This window comes from Palaemon carinicauda, chromosome 39 (genome assembly GCF_036898095.1).
Source record: "Palaemon carinicauda isolate YSFRI2023 chromosome 39, ASM3689809v2, whole genome shotgun sequence".
NCBI classification, from domain to species: domain Eukaryota; kingdom Metazoa; phylum Arthropoda; class Malacostraca; order Decapoda; family Palaemonidae; genus Palaemon; species Palaemon carinicauda.
The window spans coordinates 38,084,422-38,098,145 of NC_090763.1; the positions used below are offsets into that span (position 1 = coordinate 38,084,422).

At 42.3% G+C, this 13,724-nt stretch overlaps 1 protein-coding gene across 4 annotated transcripts in view; it reads right to left on the minus strand.

Moving 5' to 3' along the window:
- Positions 1-13,724, minus strand: part of CLIP-190 (Cytoplasmic linker protein 190) — a 120,930-nt gene that overhangs the window by 3,823 nt on the left and 103,383 nt on the right. For all 4 annotated transcript variants that reach the window (XM_068362791.1, XM_068362789.1, XM_068362788.1 and 1 more), the window contains one exon: positions 6,243-6,424. In XM_068362791.1, coding sequence (XP_068218892.1) covers positions 6,243-6,424 — 182 coding nt within the window. The remainder of the gene's footprint in view (positions 1-6,242; positions 6,425-13,724) is intronic.

Below are 13,724 nucleotides of genomic sequence, written 5' to 3' on the forward strand. Positions count from 1 at the left end.
ATGTGTGATCCAGGTGCTTACGCCCCTGTTAATGGAGTTTGTACCAAAAGCTATCCCTCACCGGGAAGAATTAAAGATACTTTCAGAAACTGGGTGCACTGTTGGGGGGGGGGAAGCCTCCTTTCCTGGATAATCTACTGATAATTTTCTCTCTCTCTAGGAGTGAGAAGTGGTTCATGGAAAAATCTGTCCCTCACCAGGAAGAAGTATTGCCACACGTTGCTACTGTGGGGGAAAATTCACGTTCCTTACGGAGATGTAGTGCATGCCAAAAACTACCAAACAGTCAGAAGAAATATCAGCATGTACAACGCTCTCTCTCTCTCTTAGCAAATGCAGTTCCCGCAACCATACCTGCAAACAATGCTACTTGTCTCCTTAAGAAGTCGTCATCGAATGATGACCGATCATCCTGAGTTGTGTATCTCTGACAAATCTCTCCCCTTGTTTGCAAATGACGAGAACCTCACCTGGGGGTCCACCTGACTCCTACCTCAAGGGATCCTGCAGTTCATAGACATATGTGTACTGCACCCCTCTTTGTGCGGCACACATCCGAGGAACCACATCACCTTGGGAACCTGGTTAACATTAGAAGATACCTGTATAGTAACCTGCTGGAATTCCTAGAAATGCTATTAGCCTTTTAAGCTTTCCTTAGGGGATATGTTTTGAGATCATTTGCAAGTTGGAAAAGCAGGTACACACCTGATCAGTCGACAATGTGGTAGAACTGTCAGCAAGGTACATTATACACAGGAATGTTCTAGAAGGCCTGCTTGATTGTAATGGTCATGGTCTAGGGCCAAAGTGGTCCCCATATCCATGTATGGTGGAAAGGCCTCCTGCTCTTTAGGATCACTGTCGAGCCGTTCGCCTTTAGGTTTAACTAGAGCGTCTATTATAGTGCCCTACAGTCCCAGGAATGTTGGCATCATTCGGGTAAAATCTCAACACTTGGTACATTCTAGATGCATTAAGCTTTCCACCCTTTTGCCTGATTACTCAACAGCCTCTGGGTAACTGCAATCCTCAGGAGAATCCTGGTGACTCCCAAGTGCCACACGCCAGGTGGTGTGCAAATCTGTTGATACTCCTCTTCGAGGTATCCATATTCTGTAATTGGCATGATAAAAGTGATACTTCTCTGGTCATAGTCTCTACAATGGATTGTGGTTTTCCTCATCTACCCTCATTGAGGGAATCTCCTCCTGTCTCTGCGGTTAAAGGCTGTCACTTGACCATTAACCAAATCTCAGACTGAAGAAATAATTTTCCCTACCCAAGAACTCTAAGCCCCCTAGATGTCACTTGAGTCCTCAACTCTCTCAGGTGGACTCTGCACGAGCCGTTCAGACGGGGATCAGATATGGATATGACCTCTAAGACTACAGGCTCACGAGCCTTAGCCTCATTGTTGCGAATAGGCATACTGCTTGATATTTCATAGGTCACAAGTCATTCTCAAATGGAGGAAGGTCTTCCTCACCTTCGCTCCAGAGTTCATGTCCAAGATCCAGAATCCAGCCGTTCACAACTCCACATTTAAGTCTTCTTCTGTACGAGAAGTGACAAACGCAGACTGAGAAGACTCCCTTCTGTCCTTTTAAACAACAAAGCTACCTAAAGAAATTAGGGCCTTATGTAGAGCACCAGTGATTCTTCCCCAGTGCATAGAAGAAATAAAAATATATCCAAGAACGCAGTTTCTTCTGGTATGTGTACAAACAGGCGTGCTTATCCAACTAGAGGACTGAAAAACTATCCCGGGTTTGAGCGTACAAAGTTAGGGATACAGTATTGGATGTGCCTTAACCTTTCAGAAGAACCAGTTAGTGGCACAAGTCCTGACGGCAAGAGTCTGGAACGACAACCTTCTCTGCACACTACCAACGGAGTATAACCACAAGTCCTGGAAAACCTTATCCTTTCTCCTATGGTAGCTACTAAAGTTGTGTTGCAAATCTAGCTCCCTAACGGAACAAGAAGCATCCCGTCCAAGATAGCAGTCGCAATGTAAGGCTTGGGAGCAAGGCAAGACAGTCTGGCTTTTCTCCTCTCTTCTCTTCCCCTCTATTGGGGAGCAGCAGTTGTTCCATTAGATGCAGGAAAGCATCACAATTGAGTAACATTTCTTTACAGCCAAGTTCTGTAATAAGTACAGTATTTCAACCGTTTTCCTAGACGAGGGGGATGATGGACATGACGTATGCAATCCCATTTCTCATAATGTCTTTATACAACTGAACAAAGGAAAAATAGGGTGTTGATGCCTTCTGCTACTCCGACCGGTATAAGAAGGCCAGTCTTAAAAGTTAAGAGAACTCGGCCATAGGGAATGGCAAGTAAGCAGTCAAATATAGAAGCAGCTTGTATGAAAAATTAGTCCAGCAGGCTGATTGAGTAAGGACAGAAGCTGGCAGACCAATGTTCCCAGGAATCGGTTCAAGCATGCCAAACAAGGATGGGAAATAATGTGAGCAGGTAGGCCGACTAATAGGCAGTGACACCAACTAAAATGCTGGTACTCATGACGCTAACTACAAAACAAATGATTCTGAACCACAACTTTGGTAGCCTATTATGTCATTATGAGTACATCAGTAATCAGGCTTAATACTGACAAATGCAAGTTAAAATGAGGGGGGGGGGGGGAAATGGGGAATTAACAAAAAAAAAAAATGGAGCAAGCAAAGATGTCTCTATAAAAGATAGGATATGTTACATCCTACTGGGAAAACTGAAAAATTTACTTTTATATACTTACAATAAGTTTATTAATTAGGAGCAAAAAGGTTTTAAAAATGCAAAAAAATGTTTTACACTAATGATATATATCTAATACATGTGTACATTCAGAAAGTACTCAGATGCTGTTTGGTAGGAAGCAACTTTTACAGATTAAAGGTACAAACAGCTGAAAACCATATTGATAATGGTTAAAAAAAGTGAAATACCACTTCTTTCTCTCAACTATGGTAGAAGTATATCTAAATTTGTTTTACATCAAAACTGAAATGAAACTTGGAATTATTGAATAAAAAAGTTAAGTGAATAATGGATAAAATACAAGCCTTCTTGCTTCCATATTAGGTAAAAACTTATGTTTTACTGATTATAAATACATACAGTACACACTTTTGCAACAAGAAATAGATTCAGATACAGTAGGGTCCCGAATTATGCGAGAATTTGGTCGATTAATGACCTCGTGTAAATGGAAAATCGCGAATTTCGAAACACACAACTAACAGAAATAATTCCATTGCGGCCATGGCAACCAGCAATTTGCCTATTCAAATGTGTTTACTACCCATTTCCAATACTTTCTTTGTACTATACTGTATTTCTTTATATCAAATTGTTCTTGTAAATAAATAAAACATTTAATATACTTTAAAGTTCTAATAACTTGAAAAATGGTTAAAATTACAACCAGGATAGGTGTAAACACCATATATTTCCCGTTATAACACAAGCCAAAATACAGACAAATTTTAATGTTTGTCATATCTATTGTATAATACAACTGGTGAATAGCAAAACCATCACTCTATAGACTAGCTTGTTGTATGATTGAAAATCCAGAATTATCAATATAAAGGCGATTTTATATCATGCGTTTCCTAAACACGCTAAAAAGCACAATAGAAAACGACAACCAATGTTTTGTTTACGTTTATCTCTGATCACAACGAAGAAACAGACGCATTTATACATCTGTGTTTTTGAATTAACAGCAATTTTACCAAGTATAGATTATATGTTGAATTTGTTATTACCAATGTTCTAATTATTTTTTATTAGAACTTTCAAATAAATGAAATGAATGCCATTTATGAAATGTTTTTCTTTATGATGCCGCCTGAAACGGAAACCTTCCATTTGTTTACGCTCCATCTTCGATCATAATAAACAAACGAATGCATTAAACACACATGATCTAAGTCATAACTAATGATATTACAAACATTTAGTAAACATTATGTTATTACAAATATTTTACTTACCGTATCCATATAAATTCCTAAATTCGTAGCAAAGCTGGAAATTTTTTTTTTCCTTATGCGTTTAATCCACAATAGCAAACTGCCGCTAATGACAGAGTGATAACTTACGATAATTCTAAACTGTTACGAAAGATAATTGTCCTTTCCATATCCAAAATACTTTTCCTAACTTCAGTTATAAGTCAACTTGTACCCACCTCAATTATGGATCCATATGCAAAAAAAGGTAAAAGAAGAAAGTACTAGGCCTTTTTTTTAAAGTCACCGAACAATTAGGTTACCGCTATAACGTTCGATGTGAGAGAGAGAGAGGGATGGTTTTAAAGTACTAAACAATAAATATGATAGGTTATAACACATTGGTGTTTATGTAATATTAACTGTATAGATGGTTTGAATAAGTTAAGAAATGGTGTAAACAATTCTTTGTTATTGTATTCGCGCGGAAGCTAGACATCAGCTGATGTGATCACAGCCAAAAGTAAAACAAAAATAAGTTAGCAATGCTCGATTTTTAAAACACACCCAAAATTTAACAACATAAGTACATGTTTTATTATAGCGCAATTGACATTTAAAGAGTAAAAATTTTCTGGAATAGAATGGTGTTTCCTAAAAAATAGTGGTTTGCGGACGAAATCGGTTACCGTATTTTAAGCTATGATTGAAATGGATGTATACACGGTATAATTTTTTCGTTTTGTATTTAATTGACACTTCAAGAAAACCGATTTTGGTTTCTTCATCTATTTGTAAGTATTGTATAACGAGAGAGAGAGAGAGAGAGAGAGAGAGAGAGAGAGAGAGAGAGAGAGAGAGAGAGAGAGAGAGAGAGAGAGAGAAAATCAGCGGTTGTAATTGAATGTCTTGTTTTTGTTTCGTGTACCCCCTGAAGCGAGGAATTGATCGCCACAACTAACAATATTCATGTTAATTTCATTCTTAAACTCAAGTTGCCATATGTGAACTATGGTTTTATTTCTTACGGGGAGAGAGAGGGAGAGAGAGAGAGAGAGAGAGAGAGAGAGAGAGAGAGAGAGAGAGAGAGAGGGAGGGATTTCTGCCATCAAATCTCTCTCTCTCTCTCTCTCTCTCTCTCTCTCTCTCTCTCTCTCTCTCTCGATTTTATTTTACCGTCTACTCTACAAAACCAATGTTTGCAAATCAAATGTATACTGTTTAAAATATGACAAAATATTGACGACTCGTTACCGAAGTTTAGGCTATTCACTGCCGATAAACGAACCCAGTCTACTCGTGAAAACCTTGAACGCCCAGAGGGAAAAATAAGGCTTTTAAATATACTGTACTAAACAAAAATAATGCTTTAATATACCATCATTAACACTACCATTACAATTATAGTAAGGTTGGAGAAAGATAAAGATTGCCGAGAACGTCACCACATTTCTGTTTACATTTTGTCAGCTGGACTCGCACAGTTAACAGTTGATTTCATTGTTGATGTGGAATTTTATCCTTAAATAGGCTATTCATTATGAAATTATGTTAATGAAATGTAATGTTAATATTGTTTTGTAACATTTATTATAAATCACCGTATTTAGGGCTACCAATATACTTAAAAAGACAATAGATTTGATACATTTTGTAGTGCTTGACTCGCGAACTTTGAACAGCCTCGCAGATACAGAAAATTTATTTTTGAAAAATAGCGATCGTGGAAAAGGGGAATCGTGTAATTCGAACACGCTTAATTCGGGACCCTACTGTACTTTGGAGAAAAAGAATTAATAATTCTAGAGAAGAAAATGCATAATTCCAAACTGCTTTAGCAAAGCTGGAATGTGTCAATTACTTTCAGCTGAAGGTTGATGCACAATACAAAGAGTTGGTTACTTCCACCCGAAGGCTATCACGAGTGCACGTGATAAGAGCCACTCTTAGCTCATTTGCTTATTATGTCTTGTAAAAATTCAGCATTGGCATGTCTAATTACCTCGTGAAAAGTTTGGCTCAATGATTTATAGGTTTGGGTATCTCATAAACATAAAAGAATTATGTTGAAGTAAATATTCTTGTACAAGATTACTAAACTTACATAAATTAATGTATTGTGCGATATAATCCAATTGGTTATAGATTAAATAGGTATGGAAAAGGTCCCTTCGTGCAGCCAAAAAAATGAAAAATATTTCACTTGAACAATTCAAGTAATCACAATCTGAAGTTAAGAATTATTGAATTCATCTTACTCAAAATGAAACTAACCTTCACAATTATCACAGTAGGGTCTTTCAGACTTTCTATCTCCATGGTACTGCGACGGAGGAGGAGAATCTGACGAAGCTTGTTTAGGGCAATCTTCTGTATCGTGAGCATCAAAACAATCACAGATGTCACAGTACATACGTGGTGCAACAGGATGCCGACCGGCAGGGCTGACCCCATTTCTGCAATCAAAACTTTTATACACTAACAGGTACAAAGAATATTTTAGAAATATAGTTGTTTGCCAAATACAGTAAACCCATTTACATAAAATGCTTCCCTTTTATGGTTAGTCATATCAACCTGAACTAATCAAGAAAGAGAAGATATCACAATGTATACCATGTTTTTCTTGTGATACCTAAATTACCTTATGCTTTGATACCACCATGAGACAAATGAGTACATGGAGGGGAGGAGGGTATTTTAATGATAAATGGTTTACAAGAAATGCTTATTTTGTATATTTAGAACAGTTTGTTTATTACACACCCATTATACAATACTGCCTGATTTGCAATTTAGGAGAGGAAGATGCCACCCGGGACAGCATTATATCAAAGGGATAGAGAGGAACGCAGATTATCAGCTTAGAAATCAATCTTCTGATGGAACAATGTTGGCAATATTAGGCAGCATAAAAAGATTTTTGTACTCCACAGAACTTTTCAAAAGAGTACCAGACATTAGCCAGTTACATTAGGCATGAAGGCAGGTAAAATAGAGCAGCCTGTCAATGTACCAAGAACAAGAGGGAAAAAGTGGAGGAATAACTCACAAGATCCCTTCAAACAGACAGAATATGGCCAGCCACAGAAAATAGGTACAATGAGAATACATCTATAGTGACGTTACATTAAACCTTGTAAAGAATAAGTGATAGAGTATAAAAATTTGTGATAGTCAGCTGGCACTTCCATGTCCCCATTCAAAGAATGACATAGAGACCAACAAGTAATATTTAAAGACTTATGAAGATGAGATAGTATGAATTTTTCCCTTGTCTTGAACAAGGCCCAATCCTCCAGCATAATATCTAAATATGTTATTTTTATTAATAAAATAAATTTTTGAATATACTTACCCGATAATCATGTAGCTGTCAACTCCGTTGCCCGACAGAATTCTATGGAGGGATACGCCAGCTATCACAATACTAGAAGGGGGTGTATTTACCAGCGCCACCTGTGGCCAGGTACTCAAGTACTTCTTGTTGACACCTCCTCAATTATTCCTCGGTCCACTGGTTCTCTATGGGGAGGAAGGGAGGGTCGATTAAATCATGATTATCGGGTAAGTATATTCAAAAATTTATTTTATTAATAAAAATAACATTTTTCAATATTAAACTTACCCGATAATCATGTAGCTGATTCACACCCAGGGGGGTGGGTGAAAAACCAGTGTACAAGACTAAGGATAGCTAAGTATCCCGTATTTCATATAATCAGTTATCCACAATAACAATGAAATAATAAGTACCTGGTAAGGAAGTCGACTTGAACCGTTACTCTGCCTTTAATAAGATCGTCTTCCTTACTGAGCGCAGCGTTCCTCTTGGGAGGCTGAATCAACTCAAAGGTGCTAAAATATACAGGGCTGCAACCCATACTAAAGGACCTCATCACAACCTTTAACCTTGGCGCTTCTCAAGAAAGAATTGACCACCCGCCAAATCAACAAGGATGTGGAAGGCTTCTTAGCCGACCGTACAACCCATAAAAAGTATTCAAGAGAAAGGTTAAAAAGTTATGGGATTATGGGAATGTAGTGGCTGAGCCCTCGCCTACTACTGCATTCGTTGCTACGAATGGACCCAGGGTGTAGCAGTACTCGTAAAGAGACTGGACATCTTTGAGATAGAATGATGCGAACACTGACTTGCTTCTCCAATAGGTTGCATCCATAACACTCTGCAGAGAACGGTTCTGTTTGAAGGCCACTGAAGTAGCCACAGCTCTCACTTCATGTGTCCTTACCTTCAGCAAAGCAAGGTCTTCTTCCTTCAGATGAGAATTTGCTTCTCTAATCAGAAGCCTGATGTAGTAAGAAACTGCGTTCTTAGACATTGGTAGAGAAGGCTTCTTGATAGCACACCATAAGGCTTCTGATTGTCCTCGTAATGGTTTTGACCTTCTTAGATAGTACTTAAGAGCTCTAACTGGGCAAAGTACTCTCTCCAGTTCGTTCCCCACCATGTTGGACAGGCTTGGGATCTCGAACGACTTAGGCCAAGGACGGGAAGGAAGCTCGTTTTTAGCCAAAAAACCGAGCTGCAAGGAACATGTAGCCGTTTCAGATGTGAAACCTATGTTCCTGCTGAAGGCGTGGATCTCACTTACTCTTTTACCTGTTGCTAAGCACACGAGGAAAAGAGTTTTTAATGTGAGGTCCTTAAAAGAGGCTGATTGGAGCGGTTCAAATCCTGATGACATTAGGAACCTTAGGACCACGTCTAGATTCCAGCCTGGAGTGGACAACCGACGTTCCTTTGAGGTCTCAAAAGACCTAAGGAGGTCCTGTAGATCTTTGTTGGAGGAAAGATCCAAGCCTCTGTGGCGGAAAACCGCTGCCAACATACTTCTGTAACCCTTGATCGTAGGAGCTGATAGGGATCTTACGTTCCTTAGATGTAACAGGAAGTCAGCAATCTGGGTTACAGTGGTACTGGTTGAGGAAACTGCATTGGCCTTGCACCAGCTTCGGAAGACTTCCCATTAAGACTGATAGACTCTGAGAGTGGATGTCGTCCTTGCTCTGGCAATCGCTCTGGCTGCCTCCTTCGAAAAGCCTCTAGCTCTTGAGAGTCTTTCGATAGTCTGAAGGCAGTCAGACGAAGAGCGTGGAGGTTTGGGTGTACCTTCTTTACGTGAGGTTGACGCAGAAGGTCCACTCTTAGAGGAAGAGTCCTGGGAACGTCGACCAGCCATTGCAGTACCTCGGTGAACCATTCTCTCGCGGGCCAGAGGGGAGCAACCAACGTCAGCCGTGTCCCTTTGTGAGAGGCGAACTTCTGAAGTACCCTGTTGACAATCTTGAACGGCGGGAATGCATACAGGTCGAGATGGGACCAATCCAGCAGAAAGGCATCCACGCGAACTGCTGCTGGGTCTGGAATCGGAGAACAATACAAGAGGAGCCTCTTGGTCATCGAGGTAGCGAATAGATCTATGGTTGGCTGACCCCACAGGGCCCAAAGTCTGCTGCAAACATTCTTGTGAAGGGTCCACTCTGTGGGGAAGACCTGACCCTTCCGGCTGAGGCGATCTGCCATGGCATTCATATCGCCCTGAATGAGCCTCGTTACCAGCGTGAGCTTTCGATCTTTTGACCAAAAGAGGAGGTCCCTTGCGATCTCGAACAACTTCCTCGAATGAGTCCCTCCCTGCTTGGAGATGTAAGCCAAGGCTGTGGTGTAGTCGGAGTTCACCTCCACCACCTTGTTAAGCTGGAGGGACTTGAAGTTTATCAAGGCCAGATGAACTGCCAACAACTCCTTGCAATAGATGTGAAGTGTCCTTTGCTCCTGATTCCATGCTCCCGAGCATTCCTGTCCGTCCAGTGTCGCACCCCAGCCCGTGTCCGATGCGTCCGAGAAGAGACGGTGGTCGGGGGTCTGAACAGCCAATGGTAGACCTTCCTTGAGAAGAATGCTGTTCTTCCACCACGTTAGAGTAGACCTCATCTCTTCGGAAACAGGAACTGAGCCCGTCTCTAGCGTCATGTCCTTTATCCAGTGAGCAGCTAGATGATACTGAAGGGGGCGGAGGTGGAGTCTCCCTAACTCGATGAACAGGGCCAGCGATGAAAGTGTCCCTGTTAGACTCATCCACTGCCTGACTAAGCATCGGTTCCTTCTCAGCATGCTCTGGATGCATTCTAGGGCTTGGAAGATCCTTGGGGCCGACGGACAAGTCCGAAAAGCTCGACTCTGAAGATCCATACCCAAGGAGACAATGGTCTGGGATGGAACGAGCTGAGACTCCTCAAAATTGACCAGGAGGCCCAGTTCCTTGGTCAGATCCATAGTCCATTTGAAAATCTCCAGACAGCGACGACTTGTGGGAGCTCTTAAAAGCCAGTCGTCTGACGGAGCCGGACACAAGATCATGATACTGCTGCACAGTCTGTAAACTGTCAATCATGGGCAAGCGAGGAAGTACAGTGACAACCCGAATCTGTCTAGACTGTCTGGGTCGTACAGACAACTCCTAAACGGGTTGTTGAGGTTGCCGCACTGCGTCACAACAAGTCACTTCTGTTGGTTGTTGAACGTCTTCCCCGTGACACATTGACTCCGTAAACAAAAAAATCCTCTAACAAGGACTAAGCTTGGACTGCATGTCATGCAACACAGCTCAAGGTCTATGGGAGCAGGTGTGGTAACAGACGGGATTAGCGGCTGAAGTGGAACCATTACCTTCCCTGTAAGCATGTTATGCTTAAATAAAAGTCCATAAGAGGTTATGCAGCTAAAGGCTCCCTCCAAATGACAGAGTCCTCAAGGGAATATCAGAAGGAGGGAGAAAAGAACTTTCTCATCTACAGGGACCTTATCCTAGAAAAGCTAAGTTCTCTGAGTGAGGGTTCTCTGAGTGAGGGTTCACTGGTGCAAAAGCAGCAGACTAGAAGCATGCGGTAAGGTATGCAGAGCATGATGTATGCAGAGTATGCTGTATGCAGAGCATGCTGTATGTAGAGCATGTTGTATGCAGAGCATGTTGTATGCAGAGCATGCTGAATGCAGAGCATGCTGTATGCAGAGCATGTTGTATGCAGAGCATGCTGAATGCAGAGCATGCTGTATGCTGAGCATGTAGTAAGCAGAGCCTGCTGTAAGGAAAGCAGAGCGTGTGCATGGCGTTTAACATTTCTCAGAAATTCCATGACCAGTGCTAGAGTGCTTTATGCATGCTTGCATGGGGTTTAAACCATGGTATGAAAATGGAGGTAAGGTATGCTGAACAGCAAAGTCAGAACGAGCTGGAACAACAATAGTTGTGGTTTCCTCTTCAAGACTCCGTTGAGGGAACACCTGAGGCTCAGTCTGCAAAGGCTGAATAAAAGACAAGCAGAAGGAAGGCGCATGGGTGGAGGAGGCTGACTCCTAGCATGAGTGGTTGAACCCAAGGGTTGCGCTTGCTGAGCGGTTGGCGGAAGCGGAGTAGCAAGTTCCAGTTCCTGTGGTGTGAGCGGAGCGCGATGAGGAAGAGGCTGCGCAGAACAAGGTAAATGTCTCGCAAGCTGAGGCTCCTGAGGCGCAAGGCTAAGGTGTTGTGGTGCTTGCCTTGTGGAGGGTTGAGCTCGCTGCAGCGAGAGCTGAGGAGACTGACTCATGGACGGGAGAGGTTGTTGTACCTCAACCGAGTGTTGCATCACTGGTGGAGCAGCAAGTGGAGGCGGAGGAAGAGAGGTATAATCCTCCTGATCCCAATGTAAAGGTTGCCTTAAGGAAGGCGGAGGCTGAACACCACAGGGAACAGCAAACTCAGCACGTGGCTCAACATCGTACGCCTGGCAGGTGGAACTGCGATCAGGCGGAGCGAGCGTAGGCGGAGGGAGTGTAGGCGGAGGCGGAGGAGTAACACTCTCAGCCCGACACTCACGCATTAAGTCCGAAAGCTGTGCTTGCATGGACTGTAGTAGAGTCCACAACATCGTACGCCTGGCAGGTGGTACTGCGATCAGGCGGAGCGAGTGTAGGTGGAGGGAGTGTAGGCGGAGGCGGAGGAGCAACACTCTCAGCCCGACACTCACGCATCAAGTCCGAAAGCTGTGCTTGCATGGACTGTAGTAGAGTCCACAACATCGTACGCCTGGCAGATGGTACTGCGATCAGGCGGAGCGAGTGTAGGTGGAGGGAGTGTAGGCGGAGGCGGAGGAGCAACACTCTCAGCCCGACACTCACGCATCAAGTCCGAAAGCTATGCTTGCATGGACTGTAGTAGAGTTCACAAAATCGTACGCCTGGCAGGTGGTACTGCGATCAGGCGGAGCGATCATAGGCGGGGGGGGGAGTGTAGGCGGAGGCGGAGGCGCAACACTCTCAGCCCGACACTCACGCATCAAGACCGAAAGTTGTGACTGTATGGACTGCAGTAGAGTCAACTTGGGGTCGGCAGACACTAAGTTCTGCTGAGGTAAAGCCTTAACAGCAGAGATCTGTTGTGGCAGAACCTTACTCCTCTTAGGCGGAGTGTAATCAACTGATGACTGAGGAGAGTCAGAGCTAACCCAATGACTGCATTCGGGTTGTGAACTTTAACTTCGTACGTCTGGCATAGGTCTGGACTTAACGTTTAAGAGGTCTTGAGACCTGAGACCAGCGTTACTCTGCCTTTATTTTCTCCCCTAATCTCTTCTGCAGACGAGCAAAATAAGGGCTCAATCGTCTGCGGGTGGGAGTGACGGTCTCGGTAAGACACGCCCACAACCACCGAGGATACTTCTGTGCGCCGATCAAGGCCTGCTGAACCCTTATGCCCTTCGACATTGCTTCTCCCCTGGGCTTGGGAGCTTGCAAGAGGTCCCGGACTGGGAGGACGACTGGCGCGCACAAAAGTACCCTCACGCACTAATCACTTATCACTTTGATTTCTGTTTGCACTTATTTCACTGAACTCGAAACTTTAAGTGGTTTGTACCTGAAATACGCAATTCTATCCTTTCTCAAAGTTAGTAATTGCGAAAACAGAATAACAATGTAACAGAAAAATCTAATGAAAGATAATTCAGTGGCTGGAAAGAGACTAAACACTAGATCACTCTAGAAACGTTTAGTTTCTTCCCCTAAAGAGACTAGGGAGAAGAGCAAAAACGATAACGACGTTACTCGTACGCCTGGCAGGCTTGAATGAAACGTTTATCCTCTTTCTCCCTCCGTCTCTATCTCTCTCTCTCTCTCTCTCTCTTGACTTAGAGAGAAGAGCCCAATCATATATATCGTTAAAACATATTATTGTTAAAGGAAAAAACTGAAAAGTTCCTTTATTAGGATCAAAACCATTAAGTTAAGAAAGAATGAACAAAACGCTAGACACGGTTACTCTTACTGCAACGTGAAACCGTGAACATTCTTTCTCTATCGTAACGATAGAGTGCAAGTTGAACGTTCTGAACGTCAACAACTGCAGAGACAAAACAAAACGTTAGTTCAACTTTGAAAACAGTACGAGACTGTCAAAGAAATTCTTTCAAACTCTGTGGCGGAAATAGCATAATATGTTAACAGGTAAAACCGAAATGACGGGCTCAAAGTTTATTAACTTCGGTAAAAGACCGCCTACTATTAGGAAGGTCGAATATAAACAAATATAAAAATTAATTTTAATGAGTTTATAATAAAAGGAAGTTAATCGAAGAGGCCTATAAGAGGCGGAGAGATATAAAATAAATCTATAACTTTGTTAAGCAAAATTAAGAAAGAGAGTCTATACTCTCTTAGACACCAACACTTCCGTCTAAGGGAAGGGTCGGCCATTG